We start from the raw sequence: 26,001 nt of genomic DNA on the forward strand, positions 1-26,001 counted from the left end.
AGAGCATTTGGGATGGAAATATTTTTGAAATCTTAAATAAAATGGTCACGTTCTAGACTATTAAAAATATGCCATTAGGTAGCCTACTAAAACCTGTACAATCACCACCACTTCCAAACAGGTTCCCACTGGGTCTACATGAAAATCTTGATTCTTCCCTCCCAAGCCATTAGAGGCCAGCACTCTGATATGACAGTGCCCTGAGATCTCCCTTTTGGAGCATTCAATTTGGCATAAATCATGTTTTTTAAAGTTATACCTGAAATTTTGTACTTAATATGAACACTTTTACTCTTAGAAGTACTGTTTAAGCATTTTAATGAGGAATTCACTAAGAAAGTTAATGCTCGTGTCGTAAAATAAAATCCACCTGGATTAAAAGTCATTATGTTTAGAAAAATGTAAACCTACATAGGTCTTAAACACACAAGCAACTATAAGTCAGGGGTCAGCAAACTTAAAGGACCAGGCAGTAAATGTTTCCAACTTTGTGGGCCATAGGATCTTTGGTCACGACTACCCAACTCTGCTGTTTTAGCACCAATGCAGCCAATGCAGCCACAGACAATATGTTAACAAATGAGTGTAACTGTGTTCCAATAAAACTTTAATGACAAAAACTGGCTGCAGGACAGGTTTGGCTTGCAGATGTAGTTTGATGACACCTGGCATAAATCAAAGCTTAAATAAAATGGAGTAGTACAAAAGCAATGTAGAGCAGACGAGGAAATATGGGCATTGATGTCCTAGTTACCTGTTACTATCTTGGAGGCTGTTGGTGCTGTGTTGGTGAGGCTGCCGTCCCCAGCTGAGTGGACACCAGGAGGTTGGGGGGGTGGGGGCACGCTGGGCCGGTTCCTTGGCTTTGGTACTGGTCTCGGTCTCGGTAAGGTTCCAGCATGTGGCTGTGCAGTCTCAGAGTTACCCCCTGCCAGGGTCTGAGGAGCTGGCAGACTGGGGTTCTGTTTTCCTAGGGGCGGAGTACTGGGGGGCGTTGGAGTCTGGGGAGGGGTGTGAGATGGCTGCTCAAGTCCATGCTCACTGGGCAATGCCATGGGGTTGGGAGGGCCCTGGCTATTGGGTTTGGTGTGCATCAGTGGCGTGGCCTGCGTAGGGGGCTGCGGCGGCGGGTGATTGGGAGCTTGGATTGGAGACAGGCTGCTGGAGTACCTCCGGGGTGCTGAGAGCTGGGAGGGGGCAGAGGGCTGCCCTGGAGGCTGGCCCGTGTGCTGGGTGGGAGGAGAGGGGCTTCGGGTGGGTGGCTTTGGTGACAGACTGGGTGGATGCTGAGATGTTCCTGAAGAACTCTGGCCCCCGGGGTGGCCAGGAGGTGGGTTGCCTGGTTTCGGGGGTGCTGGAGCAGGTTTTTTAACAGCTGCACAAAAGAGAAAAAACACCTTTCAGTAGGAACAGTGAGGCAGCAACACCGCCCTGGCCAGGAGCCCAAATTGAACCTCGCCGGTAATAAGCTACGCCAGCATCATGCACCTCTGATGAGAGGTGGTTAGGAGGGCCCCACACTGCGTCTTCCTCCCCAAAACCCATAACCCCAGTCTAACCATCAGAAGAACATCTGACAAACACAAATTGAGGGCCTTTCTTCAAAATGCCTGACCAGTACTCTCCAAAACCATCAAGGCCATAGAAAAGCACAGAAAGACGGAGAACGTGTCACAGATAGCAGGAGACTAAGAAGATATGATGACTACATGCAATGTGGGCTCCTGGATGAGATCCTGGGACAGAAAATGGACATGAGTGGAAAAACTAGGGAAATCTGAACAAAATGTGGAGTCTAGTTAATGATAATGAACCGTGAGGTGCAGTGGCTCACGCCTGTCATCTCAGCACTTTGGGAGGCCAAAGCAGGCGAATCACTTGAGCACGGGAGTTCAAGGCCAGCCTGGGCAAAGTGGCAAAACCCCATCTCTACAAAAAAATACAAAAATTAGCCAGGCGTGCTGGCATGCTCCTGTAATCCCAGCTACTCATGAGGCTGAGGTGGGAGGGTCACATGAGCCTGGGAAGTCCAAGGTTGCAGTGAGCTGTGATTACACCACTGAATTCCAGCCTGGGCAACAGAGTGAGGCCATTTCAAAAAAAAAAAAAAAAGGGTCAGGGGGCTGTGGAGGGACTGGCCCAATGTTCATTTCTGAGCTGGGGTAAAGGTACCATGGTCATGTAACACATTAACAACAGGGGAAACTGAGTAAGGGGCATATGGGAACTCTCAGCATTATCTCTGCAACTTTTCTATAAATTCAAAATTACTCCAAACTAACAAGTTTATTAAAAAAATTAAGTACATTATGCACATTTGAAAGGGCTTTAAAGGCCTATCGTTTTGAAAGTTCAATAAGAAGAAAACTGTTAACAGAGGCCACCCCAATGACACGGACGTGCTGCCCTCAGCCCACTTAGCAGCCTCCTCATTAGGGCCCCATGGGAAGACGCAGAAAGAGGCAAGAACAGCCAGGAGGGACCACCAAGCATGACTGGTTCACCCAGCTATAACATGACCCCTGACCCCAAGCCACCTTCTCCTTGAGAGTTTGATTGGTCTTAATAACAGAATTTCTACCAATTCTGGAACCATTTGAGTTAATAGATATGTCCTGGACAAAAGCATGAATAAATCTGGAAGAGTTGCCTTAGAATTATTTCTCTAAAGAGAGCTGAATCACATCACTCTCTTCCCTACACCAGCTGACATCAGGGATGGGAACCTAGTACTGAGGAGGGCAGGAGGGAAAACGACAGATCTGGGGCTCTGGTTTTGGGCTGGGAGGGGTATAGGGAAAGGAGAGACTTTAGCCTTTTTCAAACTCTGCTAAGATCCTACTGGTTCCCCAAGAAAAAAGAGAAGGAAATGAAGGAAAGAAATGAACATGTATCACTCTTCACTTATCACCAGTACCAAGTAAGGCCTTTTATATAAATTATGCACATTATAATTTATATAAATTATCTCATTCAAGCCTCATAAGCTCATTGCAGGGCAAGCTCTGTTATCCCCATTTTCACAGAGAAGAAAACTGAGGCTTGAAGAGGGCCAGTGTTTGGTAATAGGTCACACAGCTAGTAAGGGGCAGAACAGAGACTCCTGCCCATGACATGTGGACTCCCTGAATGCTTTTTCCGCTTCCTCCTTCCTCTATTCCCCGGCTGCCTGTTTACAGGGCCCAGAATTCAGGATTAAAAAGGGTAAAGTCTTGGTGGCTCACGCCTGTATTCCCAGCACTCTGAACTGGCTGAAGCAGGAAGATCACTCAAGACCAGCCTGGGCAACACAGTGAGGCCTCGACTCTACAAAAAAATAAAGCAGCCAGGCATGGTGGCGTGTGCCTGTAGTACCAGCACTTTGAGAGGCCAGAGTGGGAGGATCACTTGAGTCCAGTGGCTGGAGGATGCAGTGAGCTATTATCACGCCACTGCATTCCAGCATGGGTGAGAGAACAAGACTCTGCCTCTAAAAAACATAAGAAAGGGAAAAAAAAGAAAGAAAAAAGGGTAAAGTCTACTCTGCCACACTGGTCTGGAACTTTCAACCCTGGAACTCAGAAACCACCAACCAGCTTACATTAGCTGTACTCCAGACTGCCACCAGCATTTAAAAAAAAAAGTCTAGTTTTCTGTTCTAAGCAATACTAATTGTAAATTCATACTGAATAAAAGCTCGTTCCTGACATTTAAGGGTGTGAAGAGGATGAGGAGAGGGAGCATGGGGGCAAAGTGTCAGGGGGAGGGGGCTGGTTGAAACAGAGGCCTTGTCTGAGACCACCTCAGAGGCGCAGGGGGTGGGGAAGGCAAAAAGAATCAAACTCATCCTGTGAAGAAGCCTGGGAGTTGTGATTTCGGGAAGCAGGAAAGACTCTGAATGTGGCTATGAGGAAAAGAGTCTTCTTAATCCAAAACCAGAGTCACACCTGGAATCTAGGTACAGAAGACTAACTTCCCTCAAGGATCAGCTGAGATCCTGATAAGATGACGGGGCCCAGAGAGGCAGCCTTAAGAAGGATAAAGTGGAGGTCTGCAACCAAGCAGTGGACCCGAATTTGCCTCCCTGCCTATAATTTGTAGAAATTCCACTAACATTTGCATAGTGCTTTATAAAGACCATGCTTTCATAGACAGACACAGTGAATTTAATCCTTTTTTTTTGGGACGGAGTCTTGCTCTGTTGGCCAGGCTGGGGTACAGTGGCGCAATCTTGGCTCGCTGCAACCTCTGCCTCCCAGGTTCAAGCGATTCTCCTGCCTCAGCTTCTTGAGTAGCTGGGACCACAGGCGTGCAGCACCACACCCAGCCAATTTTTGTATTTTTAGTAAAGATGGGGTTTCACCATGTTGGCTAAGCTGGTCTTGAACTCCTGGCTCAAGCGATCTGCCCACCCTGGCCTCCCAAAGTGCTGGGATTACTGGTGTGAGCCACCACACCCTGGCCTCTCTTATTTTAGAGATGGGGTCTGCATTCTGTTGTCCAGGCTGGAATGCAGTGGTGCAATCATAACTCACTGTAGGCTCGACCTCCTGGGCTCAAGTGATCCTCCTGCCTCAGCCTCCTGAGTGAGTAGCTGGGACTATAGGTGTGTGTCACCACACCCAGATAATTAAAAAAATTTTTTTTGTAGAGGGGGGCTCTCACTATGTTGACCAGTTTGGTCTCCAACTCCTGGCCTCAAGCGATCTTCCTGCCTCAGCCTCCCAAAGTGCTGGGATTATAGGTGTGAGCCACCATGCCCAGCCGGAAGAAGTGATTTTTGAGGTGAGACCTGAATGGTAAGAAGAAACCACATGAAGACATGGGACAGAATGTTCTGGAAGCCCTAAGGAGGGGATGAGCTTAGTTCATTCAAGGAACCAAGAGCGGAGTGTGTTGAGAGGGGGGAGTGTAAGCTCTGGGCTCAGAGGTAGGCCCCACCAGAGCACAGAGAACACAGGGTGAGAAGTTTGCATGGAAGCCACTGAAGAGTTTAACCAAGAGACGACATGATCTGCTTGGAGTTTTAAAGCAATTCCCCTGGCTGCTGGGTGGAGGAGTGCAGGGGAGACAGGTGGAAGCAGCTGAGATTCTGTTAATCAGGACCTAGAAAGCCCTCACCCCAATTCCGAGGCAAAACCGGCTCCCAGACCCACAAAGCTGAGAAGTACAGAGGCCGTGGTAGTCTCCAAACAGAGCGAGGGCTTGCGACACCAGGAAAACTGGGAGCATTTCTGCAGAACTGTTTGTTTGTTAAGCTTTGTCACGCCTAAGGAAAAACTAAAAGTCTGCTTTTCTATTGTCTATTTTTTCCTTTTTCTTTAATGACTTTTCTCTTGAATGACTGAATTTTCTGCTTGGGATTTTACAAGACACAGAAAAGATCTGGCCACAAGCCTCACCATCTGAATCCTTGCACTAACTTAAGGAGGTCTGTACAGCCTTCCCTGAGGGCAAGGAGGAGGGTGGCTGCTTACCTCGGCGCAGTGTATGTGGGCTGGGCCCTGCAGCATTGTGAGGTGGGCCCACAGAGAGCTGGTGGGAGCTGGCAGCTGCCTGGGCCTGGTTTTGGCCAGAGGATATCTGACTGTTGTTTCTTCCTGGTGCTGGCGCAGCTGCAGACACAGGGTCCTTCGGTTTGGGAGGACTAAGAGGAGTAAAAGTCAAGTTAGACGTTGGACAATCCCAGCTAGAAAATCTGAACATACTGCACATAAAACATAAGATTCCAAGAAGAGTTTTCACTTCGGCAGGCAGGAAAAGGATCTGAAATTCTAACTAGCTCACACTGGGCTTATAAAGCTAATGTTTACTTGGTGCCATTTTTTTTTAAGAGATGAGGTCTTGCTGTGTTGCCTAGGTTGGTCTCAAATTTCTGGACTCAAGCAATCCTCCTGCCTCAGCATCCCAAGTAGCTGGGACTATAGGACTATTTATTTTATGAGATTCATTGCATCAGACTGGACTCCAACGACTCTGCCACTCCAGTATCATGAGAGAGACCATTTCAAAGCAACCAATGTGGAGTTTTCAGTTCTACTGTGTTTGGACTGAAATTGGGCAGTACTTAATACCATGAAAGGGCTTTTACATGTTGACATATACACTGTACAAAACTAAGCAAAAGCCATGGCAAAATAAGACCCTAAATGATAAAGGGCTTGATTATTATCAATAACTTGGACTGAAGAAGGAGAACTCAGAGGCTAAATGACTACTCGAAGTCCAGAGTTGGTAGCAGCAGGATAGAGATCAGAATTCAGGCTTCCTGTTTCCTGGCCCAGAACTTTTTATACCAAACATTATAGCTCCATTTTGTCAAGGTCACCAAAGAGTGAATAACATTAGTGTAATGTACATAAAAATACCTACAGAATACAGTATAAGAAACAAAGAGCAGGCCAGGCGCAGTGACTCATGCCTGTAATGCCAGCACTTTGGAAGGCTGAAGCGGGTGGATCACTTGAGGTCAGGAGGTCAAGACCAGCCTGGCCAACAAGGTGAAACCCTGTCTCCACTAAAAATACAAATATTAGCCAGGCGTGGTGGCGCACGCCTGTAGTCCCAGCTACTCTGGAGGCTGAGGTGGGAGAATCACTTGAACCCAGGAGGCGGAGGTTGCCGTGAGTCAAGATTGTGCCACTGCACTCCAGCCTGGCTGACAGAGCGAGATGCTGTCTCAAAAAAAACCAAAAAAGCAAAATAACTGACATTCCATTTGTCCTTCTGCATTGACTAATTATTGTCTTAAATAATACACTGAGCCTTGATTAAACAAATTGAATGTCACAAGGAAATGAAAATATATAAATTGGCTGGGTGTGGTGGCTCATGCCTGTAATCCCAGCACTTTGGGAGGCTGAGGAGGAAGGATCGCTTGAGACCAGGATTGAAGACCAGCTGGGCAACACAGTGAGACCTCATCTCTACAAAAAATTTTTAAAAATTAGCTGGGCATAGGGGTGCATGACTATAGTCCCAGTTGGGAGGCTGAGGTGGGAAGATTGCTTGAGCCTGGGAGATTAAAAGGCTGTAGTGAGCCATGATCACACCACTGCCCTCCAGCGTGGGTGACAGAGCAAGACCCTGTCTGAAAAAAACAAAACAAAACAAAACAAAACAAAACAAAAAAAACAGGCCAGGGCAGTAGCTCACGCCTGTAATCTCAGCACTTTGGGAGGCCAAGGCGAGTGGATCACTTGAGGTCAGGAGATCGTGACCAGCCTGGCAAACATGGTGAAAGCCCGTCTCTACTGAAAATACAAAAATTAGCCGGGCATGGTGGTCCATGCCTGTAATCCCAGCTACTCCCGCGGCTGAGGCAGGAGAATCATTTGAACCCATGAGGCAGAGGTTGTAGTGAGCCGACATTGCACCACTGCACTCCAGCCTGGGCAACAGAGTGAGACTTCGTCTCAAAAAATAAATTAATAAATAAAAATAAAAAACAAGAAAAAGAAAATAAGTGAATTCGCTTAGACTTTTTTCCTTCAAACAAAAAAATTTAAACCAAAACAAGTACATGCATGGGGCACAATTATTAACAAGCTAATGTGGAGCCTATGACATGCATGGGAAGCCCTATGAAGTCTGAAGTCTTAATTTTTTGTTAACTCCACAGTAAACTTTCCCAAGGTGAAGAAAACGGAATTCAGGAATGCACAAAGCATTCAGCATTCAGTTTTAATGGTGAAACAAGATTCCTATCTCATGAGCAGCTTCACACACAATGAGGCTCTCCCTTGCTCATCCCAAGGACAATGAGAAAGGAGTTCTTTCAAGGCAAATTCATCTCTCTCTGTGGGAAATAAATGTGTGGATAAACAGCCTGTCCTTGTTTTGTGCACATTTATTTTACTTCATATATGATCACTCAATGTGTTGTGGATGGCCAACGCAGAACATATGACAACAAAAATTTTGGCACACATGTATGCAGAGCTAAGCAGCTGTCAGTTCCAAACCACAAGAGATGCCACCTGAAGTAGCCTCTGGTGGTCATCTGCCTGGATCAGTGTGGAGAACTGAATTAATGTCAATTAAATAAAAATCTCAAGTTCTGGCCGGGCACGGTGGCTCACACCTGTAAGTCCAGTCTTTGGGAGGCCAAGGCAGGCGGATCACCTGAGGTCAGGAGTTTGAGACCAGCCTGACCAACATGGCGAAACCCCATCTCTACTAAAAATACAAAAAAATTAGCCAGGCATGGTGGTGTGTGCCTGTAATCCCAGCTACTCTGGAGGCTGAGGCAAGAGAATCACTTGAACCCGGGAGGTGGAGGTTGCAGTGAGCCGAGATCCCACCACTGCACTCCAGCCTAGGCGACAGAGTGGGACTCTGTCTCCAAAAAAAAAAAACCTCATGTTCAAGGTGACTTTTCTTAAAAGTTGCTATGCATTTGCAGCCCACTCCAGGTGGCTTATCCAAAGGTTAAGCAACTAAAAGAGACTTTTAAGAAAATCTACCAGCCAGGCATGGTGGCTCATGCCTGTAATCTCAGCATTTTGGAAGGCTGAGGCAAGAAGATCGCTTGAGGCCACGAGTCCAAGATCAGCCTGGGCAACCTAGGGCATCTATGTTTACCCCATCTTTACAAAAATAAAAAAATTAGCTGGGCATGGTGACAAGCACCTGTAATCCCAGCTACTTGGGAGGCTTAGGTAGGAGGATTGCTTGGGCCTAGGAGGCAGAGGGTGCAGTGAGCTACGATCATGCCACTGCACTCCAGCCTGGGCAACAGAGCAAGACGCAGTCTCAGAAAAAAAAAAAAAAGAAAGAAAAGAAAAAAGAAAAGCTACCATCTCATTTTCCACCTTGGACTCATGGATCAACTGCCCTACAAGACCGAAATCAAGTGGAGTATTAGTCACCTCATGTGCCTAGCACAGTGCCTAGCACATATCAGTGACTCAGTAAATCTGTTTGACTGAATCAATCAATGAATGGGTGAATAAATGCCAGGAATACGAACATTTAACCAACTTGCTACATTCAAATGCTTCCTGGTTAGCACACTGGATGACAACGAACAGAAGATACATGAATGCTGACAGTATATATCCAACAGGTGACAGAGGCTTATCACACCATGAGACACCCACTAGCTTCCGGTTTCCAGCACCAAAGCAGTGTGGCAAAGAATGCAAACCAATGTAGCTTTCTTTGGAAAACATATAAAGAAGCGAGCCATTCATAGTCTTTCTTTCCATCTTTTGCCAACCAGAGGAGTGAAAGCAAATCTGTGCACTCCATGCTGGAGCAGTTCTTAGGGCGTGGATGCCGTGCTCAAAGGCCACCACCTACAAGAAGGCTGGGGCGTCCAGCCTCCACTGCCAGCAGAAGTCAGCCTCCTTACCTGCCGTCGCCTGGGCTCGGCCCCTGCTCCAGTATGCCCGCGGAGGAGGGGACAGTCCCACCCCCAGAGCTGCTTTCAGCCCTAGAGCTCTGGGGAGGGGGCTCTGGGCCAGCGGGCACCACGGTGCTGCCATCTGTGGGCGGAAGTGGCGGCTGGAAAGCGGGGGATATGTGCTTTCTATTTAGAGTGCCACCCCGCCGGTGGGCCTGGAAGTCCATAAGCTTCACACCAAAGCTACACAGAGAGAAGAAACAGTCAACACACCACGCGAGCAGACTACTGAGACAGAAGCCCATCGGTCCACATGTGTTAAAACCACACATGGGGACAGCCACCCAAGCTGCCTGACATGCAGTGAAGCGGCAAGGACCAGACTAATGGCCACCCCTGATACCAAGGCAAGCAATTCCACTCGGCTTCGAGCCTGAGCAAAGCCAATGAACCTGGTACTGTTCAATGTCTTTGATCAATTTGGGTGTGAGCAGCTAAAAGCAAACAGGCAGACCTCATCTTGAATGACATCATGTTAGTGTGTTTATCCCCATACTTCCTCTGCCTTTTTTTTCCCCCTTTAGACACGTGGTCTCACTCCACCACCCAGGCTGGAGTGCTTGGCACTCCAGTGGAGCAATCACAGGTCACTACAGTGCCAAACTCCTGGGCTCAAACAATCCTCCAGCCTCAGCCTCTGGGGCAGCTTGGACTACTGGCACATGTCACCATACTGGGATATTAAAAAAAAATTTTTTTTTTGTAGAGACGCGGTCTCACTACATCACCCAGGCTGATCTCAAACTCCTGGCCTCAAGTATTCCTCCTACTTTGGTCTCTCAAAGTGCTGGGATTACAGGCATAAGTCACCACATCCGACCTATTTCCATACCTCCTAGTTCCCATCTCAAATCTGTTTTTGGGGAATGACACAGAAGTCCAGAAGGCCTACCAATGGCAGTGTAAGGTTATCACACCCCACTGCCTCTTAACCGAGATGAGATGTAGAAACAATCCTATGTGCATACACAGACTACATCTGAAAGGTACATAAGGCTGGAAAAGCTGGGCGCGGTGGCTCACACCTGTAATCCTAGCACTTTGGGAGGATAAGGTGGGAGGATCGCTTTAGCCTGGAAATTCAAGACCAGCTTGGGAAACATCGTGAGGCCCTGTCTCTACAAAAAACTTTTTTTTAGAAAATTAGCTGCGTGAGGTGGTGCGTGCCTGTAGTCCCAGCTAGTCAGGTGTGTGAGGTGGGAGGGCTGCTTGAGCCCAGGAGGTCAAGGCTGCTGTGAGCCATGATCATACCACTGCCCTCCAGCCTGGGCACATTACCCTGTCTCAAAAAAACAAAAAACAAGACTGGAAAAAACTGTTGCTTTGGGGAAGGGAATGGTGGCTGGATGTGGCTGGATAGGGTGGAAGGAAGGCTGACTTTTCACTTAAGGCCACTGATCTATGAACTTAACAACTTTTTCTTTCAGTTCAAAAAGCAAAAAGATACCTGGCTTCCTGAGCTCGTGCTTACTAGGTCAGCTGGCAGGAGAATACACAAGGCAGGTAACTGAGAATTGTCTGTCACGTGCTAACTGGACTCATGCACCGTATTCTGTAACTTAAAATATACGAAAGCTAATTCTGTTACGGGTAGAGTCTGTCGTCAGGAAATACTACTGAACTGTATGAATGAGGATTCAGAGAGGTAATATGTCCGCATAGAATAAATGTGGATTTTGGAAGGACAGAATAGGGACAGAATAATGCATTCTCCTTTGCTAGGGGTAAAAAATGCAACACAAAGAAAAAGAAACAAACAGCACACCTCACTGTAAGATTGAACAATTAAAATAAGAGCTTGTCACTTCGTTTTAATGTAAAACTATTTCTAGTAATATTATTTCATATACCAAGAAAAGTGTACTACTTCCAACAGGCCTCTTAACTGTTAGCATTCCTAGTGAGTACAGTGGCATTTCATCATACACGGGACAGGTTGGCATCTAAAGGCATAAATCACAAATAGTCTTATTCACCCTTGAAAATCCCATGAATTGCCCATAGAAAAGAATATATAGAGACACACCGCTTCTCACTAAGTTCAACACCACCGTTTTTTTTTCTTCTAGAATTGGCAAATATTGAGGTTTTTCCCACTGAACATCAAATTCAATAGTTGGCTTCCATTGTGGGGCCACATTATACCAGAAGTATGTCTCCTTAAACACCAAATCACTCAACTCACAGTGCCAGGTGGGTGTTCTCACACTCAATTCTGGACAAAAGTCCACACTATTAAATTTATTTTCCTTTCTGTTTCCCCCCACTCAAGTACATTTGGGTCAATTTTAACATGTGTATGATGCCGTTCCACTGCAGGGCTTACCAAGCACACCACCAAGTTAAGCTGGAATACATGTGGAAGAAACGTTAACTGACAAGCTACACACCGATTTTATGGTGAGATTAGTGCTTGGAATGACCTACAGCAGAATTCCAGACACTATCTGGACACCATCAGTCATGGGTGGATGGGGACCACTCTCAAATCCCAAGTCCACTGAGCGATACCAGATACCACGGGTCTAACAACATATTTACTGCTGGTTTGGAAGTGAACGGTCAAATCATACCTTTCCTTCTTCATCAAGTCTCCTTCCATCACCGCCATGCTAGCAGGCCGCTTCCTCTCCAGGGTCCCCGAGTCAGAGTCGTTTCCAGTGTGGAATGAGTGATTAGAATTCGGGGTGGTGAGAGGTACAAATGCTTCCGATACATTAAATTCCACCTCTGCAAGAGGAAAAATAAACAAGTGCATGAGACACTGAACACAGCAGGTGAGGGAGCTCTAAGACACCCCTCATTGGAACGGGAACCTCGTTCTTCAGTCCACAGCCCTCACTATTTCAAGGTGGAAGCTCCAGGCACTCACATCGCAAGAATGGTCCATCAATCCAGTGGGAAGTAACGTAAGAGGACAAGACAGGGGAAGAAGTATGGGTCAGAATATAAGTTACACGCTTGTGTGCTTTCTCTTTTGTGGGAAAAAAATAAATAAAAACAAATCTAGAATGCAGAAGAGGACGATGAGCACAGATCACTTATTTGAATCACTCAAAAAGAGATATTTAGCTGGGCGTGGTGGCTCATGCCTGCAATCCCAGCACTTTGGGAGGCCGAGGCAGGCAGATCACTTGAGGTCAGGAGTTCAAGACGAGCCTGGCCAAGAAGGTGAAACCCCGTCTCTACTACAAATACAAAAAATTAGCTGGGCGTGGTGATGTATGCCTGTAATCCCAGCTACTCAGGAGGCTGAGGCAGAAGAATCACTTGAACCTGGGAGGCAGAGGTTGCAGTGGGCTGAGATCGCACCACTACACTTCAGCCTGGGCAACAAAGTGAGAGACTCTGTCTCAAAAAAAAAAAAAAAAAAGAGAGGTATTTACACTTTGATATAAAATAGAAATAAAAGGCAACATCAAGTTCATACTGCCTCTAGCAGTTTTTGCAAGAATCGTTTCCTCAAAGGAAATCTTGAACAGAATGCTAGCATTCATTCATCCATCCCATCTTCACTGGGCAACCTATATGAATGAGGCGTGTGATTCTTGATGGTGACAAAACAGTGGTAAAGAAAAGATGGGCCCAGTGGTGAGGGAAAGATGGGTATCATGGGGCTTGCACCCCAAAGGACATGGCAGCAGGGCTGCTCTGGGGGAAGTAGGTGCGGGGGATCCAGAATTCCAACACTTGCCTGGCCAGCATCCCCAAAGGGGGCCACGGGAACCTCTGTGGATCCCAGGACTGCAACAAACCTAGTTTGAAAATCTATTGCCAGCAGGATGAAATACTAATTCCCTGACACAGCCAACTCAGGCCTTCACCAACTGGCCCCGATCAACCTTTCCTGCTTTATCTCCTATCTATGGGCAAATCCATAATCTAGCTAGAGAAACAAGCCCTCTTCCAAGTGAAAAACTCCTGCAGATTCAACATCGCCTCTTCTAAAAACGAATCTCTGGTTCCCTTTTCCCAGCACTTGAGTTTGTCAAATCTTTCTCCATCCACCTATCTTCTAATTTGCCATGTGTTATAATTTATCTGTTCATGTGGCCGTCTTCTTCAGCGGCTGGAGTTCCCCCAGGTAAGACAGCATGTTTCACCAGCAAACATATGGCACCAGCAGGTATTCAATGTACACTGACTGGCTATGTTTTGGTGAAACTAAGTGAAATACAATACAATATGATTACCATTATGTCAAAATACAAATGCAATGAACAAAGGCTGGAAAGAAACATGAAAAACTGAAACCAATTCTGTAATCATGAAGAAGGATTACAGATGTATTTTCTTAAGAAGACTTTTTGTATGATTATCACATTGCTTTGGCGGTCAATGAAACTGAAATGAGAATTACCTTCAGGGAAGAACCAGTCGGCATGCTGAATGATGGGTTCAATCACCGCAACCACATGGACAGATGTGGCTGCTGCCATTTCAGCAAGTGTTCTGCAAAGGAAGTTCACAAAATTAAAATACTTCCTGTAGGCAGCATCTAATTTCTGCTGGTTGTGTCAGGGCAATTCAATTATTTTTAAAGGATAAAATATTTAAAAGATGCAAAAATCAAATTCACTGGCCAGGTGTGGTGGCTCACACCTGTAATCCCAGCACTTTGGGAGGCTGAGGCGGGCGGATCACAAGGTCAAGAGATCGAGACAATCCTGGCCAACATGGTGAAACCCTGTCTCTACTAAAAATACAAAAATTAGCCAGGCGTGGTGGTGCGTGCCTGTGGTCCCAGCTACTCGGGAGGCTGAGGCAGGAGAATTGCTTGAACCTGGAAGGTGGAGGGTGCAGTGAGCCGAGATCAGGCCACTGCACTCCAGCCTGGTGACAGAGCAAAACTCCGTCTCAAAAAAAAAAAAAAAAAAAAAAAATCAAATTCACATGGTCCTGGTCTATGAATGTGGCCGTGATCACCCAGGAAAAAATGACTCTGGCTTGGCTGTTCCTTAGTGTGCACTGTGATAACAACCATAGTGTCTGCTACACACAGACCCTGGGGGCAGCAAAACCAGTCAGTCAACAATGCTGTGTCAAATGCTAGTTTTAAACTGGTCTGGAACAAGGGTTGCACTTTCCCACTGGAATAGCATCACACATGGGTGGTAGCTATGTGCTAAGACTAAAGATCACTAAAAAGCAATTTTGCCTACGATGTCACCAAGAACATGCATTGTTACAGTGTGCCTTTTATTATGTTGAAACCTGAGCCTCCCATTCACACTTACGGTCGTCATATATGTGGACTTGACTCAAGATGAGTGTTCAGATGTTAATAGTGTCTGATGCCAAGGCTCAAAAAGAAGAAAATAAGTAGGCCAGATGCGGTGGCTCACACCTGTAACCCAGCACTTTGGGAGGCTGAGGCAGTTAGGCCAGGAGTTCAAGACCAGCCTGGGCAACACAGTGAAATCTCGTCTCTACAAAAATACAAAAATTGGCCAGGTGTGGTGGCATGCATCTGTATTCCCAGCTACTGGAGAGGCTGAGGTGGGAGGATCGCCTGAGCCCAGGAGGTTGAGGCTGCAGTGAGCCATGATCACGCCACTGTGCTCCAGCATGGAGAACAAAGCGAGACCTTGTCTCAAAAAAATAAAAAAAAAAAGAAAGAAGAAGAAAAAAATAAGTAAGAGTTATTATCACTGTTGTCAAGCTCCTGTTTCAGTTGGGAGTCAGAACACCACAAAAGCAAACCACCTGCAAAAGGCCTGACACTTTCTGGCCACCTACCAGGCTTCAGGTTCTTCACCTCGCTTAATTTTTACAACAACCTGTTATGAGGCCTACATGAGGACACTGGGTTCCCAAGCTCGATCCCAGGTCTGACTGCCTCAAACCTCTCCTCTCCTATCACTCTGACCTCTCTCCCCACCAGAATATTTTCACCCACTTTCTGACCAAGTAAAATTTCTTGCTCCTTTCAAATTCCAGCTTAAAATTGAAGCTCTGCCTGTAAATGATCCTTCCCAGCCTTCCTCCCATATGGAGTCTGATCAGTCTGTGTGCCTTAAAACCCTGCTGGATTAGGGAGAAACTGTCCTCTCATATCCTTTCCCATTTTTCTTTTAGGAGAGTATTGGAAAGCTAATAAAGGTTAATAAGGACACAGGCTCTGTACCCAGAACCTGGGTACACCAGTTCCCTGCTGTGTGACCCTAAGCAGATTACTTTTTCTTTCTAAGAGTCAGTGTCCTCATCTGCAAAAACAGGACAACAGTATAAATGTCAATGATTCAACCTCTATTTGCTATATATTTCTAATCAATTTCTCCTTTATGTCCTCTATTCAAAAGGTTAGTTCTGATTACTAATGAGATCATCACAATGCCATCAACAGAGTGGCAATTTCCCAGAAGCTTTCCAGCGGATCCCCCGACCCCTCCTCTATTCAATCTACATTTTGCAATGCCAGTAAAGTTATCTAAGTGCAACTTCAGACACTCTTCTGCTTAGGAACCTTAATGAATGACTCCCCACCACCCAGAAAATAAGTCCCAGACACCTCAGTAGAATGTGTGAGGCCCTTGAAGGCTCTGGCCTTCCCAGTCACAGCCTCATGTTCTCTGTCTTCAAGTTTCACGAAGCCATGTGACATGCCCATAAATAATGGAAACTAGGCCCTTTCAACAGTGTCTTGGCCCATCCAGGTCCTGGCTGTAGGAAACTGTTAACTCATCAAGGTACAGCTCCAGTGCCATTCCCTAACCAGAGCTTTCCCTGACTTCTCAGCCTGAATTATGTTTCTTTACCTCTGCTGCCGCCATACTTGATAAAGGGGGCAGAATATGCTATCCCAAAATATGCCCCTTAGGCATAGGATTATTTTGAGTTAAAGACACTTGAAAACCATCACATGCAAGAAGAGGGCTCCGACCTTCCTTTTTCATCCTGAAAGCAGGAGATAAACTCCAACGTGAAGGATGCCCTCCTTATACCAGGAAGAAAGAAACATTCCTAACAGCAGGGATGGGAAGGCAAGGCTGAGGGAAACCTCCATAAACAAACCTTGCTGAACGAATCCTTATCTTCCTAGTCACTTCTCCACAACTAACTGCCCTAGCCCACGCTCCTTTGTCTGGTCATGTTTTCACAATTTACTTTTTGTCCAACTTCATATACAAGCATTCGGCTCCAACTGCTTCTTTGGATCTTCATTTTCCTGTGGGAACTCCAATGTCAGACATGACACTGATGCTTCAGATTCATCATAATATACATGAAATCCCATTCCCAGACCATAATATATGTGAAATCCCATTCCCAGTAGTCCCAAGTTACCCTCCAAAGTGATGTGTTTTTTATTAATGTGCTAAGTAGGCATGAATTAAATGACTTCTCTGCTGGGCATTAAAATGTAAAAATCTGTATGCTTTCTCCTGTTAACCTGTCTTATGTCCATTTAGTTCTCAGGCCCAGCCAGACATCCTAAGAGGCTGGAAGTGCTACCCCTCCTACAATATCATATATACACACACACAAATATGTGTATTTTTCTTTTTCTTTTCTTTTTTTTTTTTTTTTTGAGACGGAGTCTCGCTCTGTCGCCCAGGCTGGAGTGCAGTGGCGCAATCTCGGCTCACTGCAAGCTCCGCCTCCCAGGTTCACGCCATTCTCCTGCCTCAGCCTCTCCGAGTAGCTGGGACTACAGGCGCCCGCCACCACGCCCGGCTAATTTTTTTGTATTTTTTAGTAGAGACGGGGTTTCACCGTGGTCTCGATCTCCTGACCTCGTGATCCGCCCGCCTCGGCCTCCCAAAGTGCTGGGATTACAAGCGTGAGCCACCGCGCCCGGCTGCGTATTTTTCTTATCACTGTACTGTAGCCACCGAGCTATCTAACTGCCTAAGAGCAGGGGCATTTTGAGAACTGGGACAATGTCTCACACATCTTTGTGTCACCACCAGCTGGGACAGCACCCAGCTCACAGCTGTGTTCCAAGAATATCGGCTGAATGAGAAAACCAATTTCAGAATACCTTGATCATAAACTAGAATGTGTAACTGAGTTACATTTCTATGCATCTATCTCATCAGGTGGGAAAGAAGAAATTCAAATGATGTGATACAGAGAAAGATGACTTACCCTTCATTTTTGGCCCATAACAAGTTAGGGCCTAACACAATCGCAATGTTGCTGGGAGTCATTTTATTCACATCGCTGGTCTGAGCAAGCTTTGCAAGGAACTTGATCAAATATCTAGGGGTCAAAAGAGAAGGGGAGGGTTTCTCCTCTGAAATAGCTGCTAGAATGTTCTCTTCCTGGCCAGGTGCACAATCCCAGGTTGCTCAGGTGCTAACTGCAGAGGGTTCCTAAATCAGAATCTGGCTCAGGTGAAGCATTTTATACATTTCTTGTGTTCTTTGCTTCAGATCATAGACTAATTAGGGCTTAGAAGAAGAAAATAGTTAAGTATAAATCTTAGTGATTTGAACCTCTATTGGCTATATATTTCTAATCAATTTCTCCTTTATGTCCTATCTATTATACCCCTATTATAAGTTATAATGTGTTAATAGTGAGCTCAATATTTTTAAATACAAAAACAGACACAGTTATACTGCTTAAAGGAAACTGTATTTGAAAATACTTTACAGTGGAATTATAAAAATATCCAATTTATCATATATACATACCTTATGTATAAGTACAGTCGTATAAAGGCAAAAACGTAAGAACAACCCAACTATCAATAGGGAGCTGGTTAAATAAATCACAGTATATCCATACAGTGGAGGACTATGCAACCATCATTACAAAATGTACTGAGAAGGAAAAATCTCCAAGATGTATTAAGCAAATACCTTAAGATGTCAAGCAAAAAAGGTGAGGGGGAGAATGATGTATACAACATACACTACCATTTGGTTTTTTAAAAAGGGGGTGTGAGAGAAAAAATACGTAGGCAAGTATGTACACATGACTGTATTTGCTTATGTCTACATTAACTCTTGCTGAGAGGATATATAAGAAACTGTAAACACTGGATGCATCCCAGGAGAGGAACTGGGTGGCTGGGGTATGGGAACAGGAGAGAGATTTTTCATTGTATACCTTTTGAATTTTGAACCATGGGAATGTGCTCCCTATTCAAAAATCAATTAGTAACAATTACAGAGTAAAATAAACAAAATAAAGAGCCAAACTCTCAACATACTAAGAAGTACTGAGTTCTCACCAAATACACTGAATAGAGGAAGAGTATCTGTAATTCCAAGCTGGGTGAGTTAAATTAATCAAAGGGAATATTTAAAAGGGAATATGTAGCTTAGCTTAGTGGGAGAGCCCAAGGCAGAATTTAAGGACAAGTAACATTCCAGACATATCACCTGTAAAGTATTCTGACTGGTCACTTAATGTCACTCAAAACCAAACAAGGAAAATTTTCTAGGGGGACTTTCTAGAAAATTTTCTTTGTTTGGTTTTGAGTGACTTTATCCCCTGGGGCCACTTTTTCCTTTTCTCTATACTTGTTCAAAGTTACATATTAAGTCAAAAGGAAAACAGAAGTTACATTACGGAAGTTTTGTCCCATGGTAAATTTTCTTAAAACCATAGTTATTCCACAAAGTAATACATAATCTCCATTCCTTGAAATTTTATTAAGATGATTTATACTTTAAAATAAACTAAGTAGCACATACAAAAGACATTACAGAATGTACAACTATTGATTAATTTTGCCTTTAACATACTGGATGATTTGGACTCCAAACCCAACATACAGTCACTCAAACTTTTCACAAGAAATTTATTGCTAATAGCTGTAGTGGGAAAATGATAAGCCAACTTACGTATTAATGTCAGGCATGATACTGATGCTTGAAATTCATCATAATATACATGAAATCCCATTCCCAGTAGCCCCAAGTTACTCTCCAAAGTGATGTGTTTTGTTGTTGTTGTTGTTGTTTTTTAATGTGCCAAGTATGCCTGAATTAAATGACTTCTCTGCTGGGCATTAAACTTATCTTCACTCCAGAGTGATTATAGCTCAATCATACATACCTAAAGTTAACAAAATTTTGTGGTGGCAACTTCTGACATGTTCTCCACAAGTCTTGAAGTTTTTTATCTTGATCCTGCACACTGAGAACAAAAACTTTTAAGTACAACAATTTATTAAGACACCAATTAGTAATATCTTATTAATATGCTATATTAAAAATGAGGCCTCCATTTTGACAGAGAAAGCACAGTTGGAAAACAGCCCAGGCTATGGAAATAAACAGATTTAGAGTCAAATACCAATTAACTGTTTAACTCTGCGCAGTTGGTTAACCTTCAATCTCTGGATGTGCAAAGCAGGGTAAGTGTTGATACTGCTGAACGATTTTGAGGCGTCTGTGGCAAAACCACCTCCACCAATGCTTGGCACAGAACAGACAAGACACTACTGAAAATTCTGTCTAGAAAAAGTGTGTACTGACGTATGGCTTCACGGAGCCCAAATTCTCCTACCCTCAAGCAGCCCAGCCACAGATCAGGGGGCTGAGCTCCCAGGCACCCAGACCTCTGGGTCTTTTCTTGCTTGCAATACTGCAAACTGGCTGCACACCAAGCAGCCCATTTCTGTTGTGAAGCAACTGTAAAAGCTCTTGCACTCCACAGGCGCAACGTACAAACTTGCAGAGACATAAAAAAGGGGGCAGTGAGAAGCCTGTAGAGCATGGCCAACTCTGCGCACTAGGGACCAAGAGTGTTAGAGGGGCCTCTATAACACCACTTTGAACTTGAAATATCCTCCAGAACAGAACCATTCTGGAGAACATGGATAGGGATTAAACATAATTACACTTTAGAGGCCAGTCGATGCGTTACTGGGATGGAAGCCCACCCATATTGACAATTCTCAAATTTGGAATCAATATACCAACAGACAGACACCTTCTTTTACAAGTTTATTTCCTTGTAATAAACAAGGAAATCTTTTATTGGGTAGGAGGCTAGCCAATAAAGAAATCCCACAACTCTCCTCCACCTAACACTGATGTTGGATTCCACTGAATTCTGTCCCATAAACATTAATACTGACAGCAGGCTGGGCCCCAGGCAGGGTTCCAAGGATACGTGATGACTAAGAACTTGTCTCTGAACTTAAAAACCTCACCATCTACCAGGGACAAAGTCTCTCATTCCACAATTACAGAGAAAAGCTCAAATGCGGCCGAGCGTGGTGGCTCATGCCTGTAATCTCAGCAGTTTGGGAGGCCGAGGCAGGCGGATTGCCTGAGGTCACGAGTTCAAGACCAGTCTGGCCAACATGGTGAAACCTTGTCACTATTAAAAATACAAAAAAATTAGCCAGCATGGTGGTGTGCGCCTGTAATGCCAGCTACTCGGGAGGCTGATGCAGGGGAATTGCTTGAACCAGGGAGGTGGAGGTTGCAGTGACCCTAGACTGCGCCACTGCACTCCAGCCTGGGTGACAGAGCGGGACTGCAACTCAAAAAAAAAAAAAAAAAAAGAAAAGAAAAGAAAAGAAAAAAGCTCAAATGCAAAACCTGGTTAAAGACACAAGCGATCGACTCACATCCACTGAAGTGTAACTGATCAGAAATAAGTGGCTCTTATTTGATCATGGCCTGCCTGTAGGGAACAGGGGCAGTGTCCATAGATGGGGAAGAGGACAGAACAGAGGTGAGATTTGTTCCTCTTCCCTTAGTGGTGAGGAGTAGGCACTCTGGAGAGGAGGGGAGTCAGTACCATGAGAAAAAAGACGAGGAGATGGGCTGGCCAGCCAAGCAGAAGCTTCTAGGCTTTTTAAACAAAGCTGTCCTGCTTAAAATCAACTGTTTCTAGACAGACTGAAGCTGACGGTGGAGGGAAAGGGACAAAGTAGAGGAGTATAGCATTTGGGTCTGTCTGGTTTGAATTCTAGCTCTGCCAATTACTTGCTACTCTCCTGGCCCTGTTCCCTCCCAAGCCTCAGTTTCCTTTCTGTAAAATGCAGATCACAACATCATCTGCCTTTTATAACGTTAATTAAAGATTACAAGAGGTAATAGCTACAAGGATGAGCACAGTACTTAGCACAAGAAAATGCTCAGTAAATATTAATGTCATCATTATACAGCTGACAACACAAGGTCCACTTTATATGCAAGTTTTTTCAATAAACATATAGGAAAATTCCTGGAGATCTCTGACAATCTGAAAAAACTCACAGATGAACTGCCACCCCTGAAACAGCAAAACTAACCCCTTCACTTTCTCTACTTCTTCGACCTACTCGACATGAAGACAAGGACGAAGACCTTTAAGATGATCCACTTCCCTTTAATGAATAGTAAACAGATTGTCTCCTCTTTACAATTTTCTTAATAGTACTTTTTCTCTAGCTTATCTATTGTAAGACTACAGTATATAATACATACAACATACAAAATATGTGTTAATTGACTAGGTTATCAGTAAGGCTTCCAGTCAACAGTATGCTATTAGTTGTTTTGAGGGAGTTAAAAGTATACTTGAATTTGCAATTATGTAGGGTATCAATGCCCCTAATCCCCATGCTGTTTAAAGGCCAACTGTATTATTGCACAGGTGAGACCGCACACAGCTCAAAAGGCACACTGCCACGGGTCAGTATGACCCCTATCCCCAGTTACAGGGCTTTCTTCAACATAAAGGGGGCTGGAAATTTGCAAATCCATTAACGTGGGTACCACTCTATGTCTTTATCCACATAAATAACACAAATTTAAACCAATGCCTACGTGGTGACTTTCCTACACTAATAATTATAATACTTGATATTTTTATTCTAAACATAAATAAGAGCTGAGACATGCATTAACAAATATGCTATTTTAATCTTATGATCCCTGAGAATAAAATGATTTGCAAATAGCGCACAATATCACATCATTCCCTTTAACATTTACAACTCTGTGTTCTTTAAACTTACCTTGCAACTTGTGTCCATTCTTCATACAGATTAAAAGTCATCAAAGGTTCAGGCAATTCCCGTAAATAGGATTTTAAAGCACCTGAAATCATTAACACTCTCTTTGAGTATGAAAAAGGGGTAAGGCTAGGAATCTTGGGACATACTATTTTGCAAATTGAAATGATCTCAATTACGATCTTCCAAGGTGTATATAACAAATCATAAGTTGGCAAGAGTTGTTAGAGACTAAAATGTCCATAAAACAAATTAAATCTCTTGCAAAAAAAAAGTTTTAAGAGATCAATTACAAATAAAATTAGTTTTAAAGTCATCCCCTTAACAGACATAATTTCTCCAGGTAGACAGGAATTTGGCGGGGGGAAGACTGTGAAAGATGGGAAGAAAATACAAATACGTCTCCTAATATTTGCATTATAAGCTACTCTCTCCTTTAATCATGAAAATAGAAAAACAAAAAAGGAGTAAAGAAGACACGTGTGTACATTACATTGTATATACACTAAGGAATTGTAGCAAGAGGCCACTTCGGTTTTGTCACTTAAACCTATAACTGAAATTGGATTTTAACTGACCATCTGTCTGAGACAGAACCTGCCCACCGCCTTGAGAGTGACTTGATTTGCAGACACTCTTTGGCGCTCACCTGCTACAGCATGGGGGTCTGAATAGAACTCATCCAGGTGAGAAGTAGAACAGTCCAAAGCAGCTTTCAGCTTCTTTAACTTGGAGGCCCCAGCCCCAATTCGGAAAAGGCCCTAAAGATAATGAAAAGCCATCAGCATCAAGTGCAGGTTGGGATACTCAGACTAACTGGCAGTGTGTTCTGATGGGGATTTCCTGACTGCCGCTCACCTCTTGTCTATGAAAGCGGTGTTACTGCCTGCCCTGCAGGGCTGTCAGGAGGAATGACGAGGGCTGAGCATGTACCCAAGCACAGGGACAGGCAGGAAGAAAATTAGTCTAGGCAGGGTTTCTTGACCTCAGCACTACAGACATTTTAGCCTGGATGATTTTTTGTTGGAGGTTGTCCTGTGCCCTGTAGGATGTTTAGCAGCATCCATGGTGATATGGTTTGTTTCTGTGTCCCCACCCAAATCTCATGTGGAATTATGATCTCCAGTGTTGAAGGCGGGGCCTGGTGGGAGGTGACTGGATCATGGGGGTGGATTTCCCTTTTGCTGTTCTTGTGACAGTGAGTGAGAGCTCACAAGATCTGGTTGTTTGAAAGTGTGTAGCAACTCCCCCTTTGTGCGCATGCTCACTCTTTCCCTCCTGTTCCACCACGTGAACACTGTGCCTATTTCCCCTTCGCCTTCCGCCATGACTGTAAGTTTCCTGAGGCCTCCCCAGCCACGATTCGTGTACAGCCTGTGGAACTGTGAGTCAGTTAAAGCTCTTTTTGTCATAAATTACCCAGGCTGAGGTAGTTCTTTATAGCAACGTGAGAATGGACGAATACACATGGCCTCTACTACTAGATGACAGTAACACCTCCTCTTCTCAGTTGTGATGATCCAAAATACCTCCAGACCTTGACAAATGTCTCCTGGGGAGCAAATCTGGCCCCAGACAAGAAGCACAAACGTAGGCTGTTAGAAGGGGAGTGGCTGGAAGCAAACATAAGGAGGGCTTCCGGGGTGTTCTTTGATCTGAGTGCCGATTCCATGGGTGGGTTTAGTCATGCAAGCGCATCGAGCTGTACACCTATGATATGTATGCTTTTCTGTATGTACGTTCTATTTCAATACAAAGTTTTAAAAAGGAAAAAAAAAGCCTTGCATTTTGATTCTGGCTCTGACCTGGTGTAAACTCCCGGTATGCTGACTTCCTTATTTATACAAGAAGAGTAATAAAAACTCCCTTATTTGGTTCATGGGGGGTTTGGGGTAAGAATCCCGTAAACTTAAGTATGTAAATGATCTCCACTCAAAAAAATTACATAATACTATGCAAATGTAAACTAAAGCTCTTTAGCCTATTATTGCGTCATGAAATCTGTCACAAATCACAACCAGAGTTTTAAATGAAACAATCAAACAGGACATAAAGAGGTCAGGGTGTACCACAATCAGGAAAGGTAAACATTGTTTTGTAAAACCTTTGTTTCATTCATAGACAGATAGGTATCATAAGGAACAGGGTTGCAATTTAAAATATGGATCGTGGTGACAAAAGCTTGAAAGCCACTGTTTTACACAAAACGGACAATGGCTGTATAACTAAGTGGGGGTGGACGGGGGCTGGCGGGGAGCATGGCGCTCTGGGCAGAACAAGGGGCATGGAGACTTGGTGCACAGGATCACGAAGCTCCCCTCACCTCCTCCTTCATGCCTGTCTCCAGAAGCAGCATGACACAGGCTTCAATGGGCAGCGCAATTTCGCGCCCGCTCCTCTTCAGGTGTTCTTCTAGGGGAGTCCCAAAGGCTGGTTTTTCCGCCCACTTATCTAGAGCAGCAAATTGTTCAGTTAGATACCCAACAAACTCACGGCATTACCAAGCTATTTTCTCCCCAACTACCCAATGGGCTTTTCTAGCCGACTGGTAGCTGAGGCTGTGGGAAGAGGGGATACATCTGTTCTATTTGCTTTTGTTATTTGCCATCTACTGGAGCAGCAAACTATGGACCAGGCTGGGGCGGTTACTTGTGGAACAGAAGCCTGAGCGCACCTAGATGGCACCAACTCAGGCTGCCCAGAAGCTGCAGTGGCGCGCTGCACACCTGCACCACACCTCATTAACACAACAGCGGGTTTAGTGGGCTGCCTTGCACCAAAAGGAAGATTCGCCAGAGCATACTGTTTCGTTGAAAAGAAATTTATTCTAGCCATGCAAAGCCTTCTAGCTAGAGGACAAGAAATAGATTCTTTGCTATACAAAAATGGAAATAATCTCTGAAAATTTCAAACACAAGTTAAGCATCTGTCATACGAGACTGGAGATGGCCAACGTGAACTCTCCACGTTGCAGTTACTCTCCATCAGATGCGACATCTCTGCGGCATGCAGTGCTTCAGAACACCGCATCCCCAAACAGCTCCGAAAAATTCTGCGTGGAAAGAATATAGCCCTAAAGCAGCTGAAGGCTATGCTGACGGCAGGAAAGCCATATTTTAGATTATCTTCAGGTCATGAGGCAGCTTAGCACAAATAAAATGAAGCAGTAAAATAGAAAGAAGAATTTAGAGAACAGACATATGAATTAGAATAAGAAGTATCTGGTTGAGTTTGGCCTGCCTGTGCAAGCTGCAGAGATCTAGTGCTATCTGAGCAGCTTGCAGAAGCAAAGGAGGGCAAACCAGTTGTGAAAACTGCTCCAGGGAGAAACAGTTAAATCTTTCTAACAACAGGAAGGGTTCATGTCCTTCTCTGCACATTTATTGGCCATTGGTCCCTTAACAGCTCTGCTGTTAGAAAGCTGGGTTGGAAGAAGGCAGTATGTACTCTGGTGTGTCCTCTTACACTCTCTACCATGTTACAGCAGGGGTAGATTTGCATATGGGGAAGGAAGAAAAATAAAATCCCACAAATCCATAGAACCGAGAGCTTGCGGAAAGGTAAAAATGGATGGAAAGAGCGAGAGGTAGAGACTGAAGAAAGGGGTGAGGGAAAGGAAGGTGGGGGACAAAAATGAGGTGCAGGCCACCAGCCACTCTCAGAATTGTGGGGAGCCCTCCTCGTCTCTGGCCCGGCCCCAGCC

General features: G+C 44.7%; 1 protein-coding gene across 6 annotated transcripts in view; it reads right to left on the reverse strand.

Annotated features, from left to right (window-relative positions):
* Positions 1-26,001, reverse strand: part of ARHGAP17 (Rho GTPase activating protein 17) — a 97,026-nt gene that overhangs the window by 11,396 nt on the left and 59,629 nt on the right. For 5 of the 6 annotated variants that reach the window (XR_009214163.1, XM_032157154.2, XM_032157161.3 and 2 more), the window contains 10 exons: positions 24,622-24,749; positions 22,948-23,059; positions 22,302-22,383; positions 19,400-19,480; positions 17,477-17,590; positions 13,746-13,837; positions 11,959-12,115; positions 9,335-9,568; positions 5,457-5,626; positions 755-1,375 (listed from right to left, as the gene is read on the reverse strand). Coding sequence is in view for 5 of the 6 variants with exons in the window: in XM_032157154.2 (XP_032013045.1) it covers positions 755-1,375; positions 5,457-5,626; positions 9,335-9,568; positions 11,959-12,115; positions 13,746-13,837; positions 17,477-17,590; positions 19,400-19,480; positions 22,302-22,383; positions 22,948-23,059; positions 24,622-24,749 (1,791 nt within the window). In the remaining variant the exon portion in view is untranslated. The remainder of the gene's footprint in view (positions 1-754; positions 1,376-5,456; positions 5,627-9,334; positions 9,569-11,958; positions 12,116-13,745; positions 13,838-17,476; positions 17,591-19,399; positions 19,481-22,301; positions 22,384-22,947; positions 23,060-24,621; positions 24,750-26,001) is intronic. The other variant, XM_032157160.2, reaches the window with a different exon arrangement.

The sequence above is a fragment of the Hylobates moloch genome, unplaced genomic scaffold (genome assembly GCF_009828535.3).
Source record: "Hylobates moloch isolate HMO894 unplaced genomic scaffold, HMol_V3 SCAFFOLD_6, whole genome shotgun sequence".
Taxonomy (NCBI): domain Eukaryota; kingdom Metazoa; phylum Chordata; class Mammalia; order Primates; family Hylobatidae; genus Hylobates; species Hylobates moloch.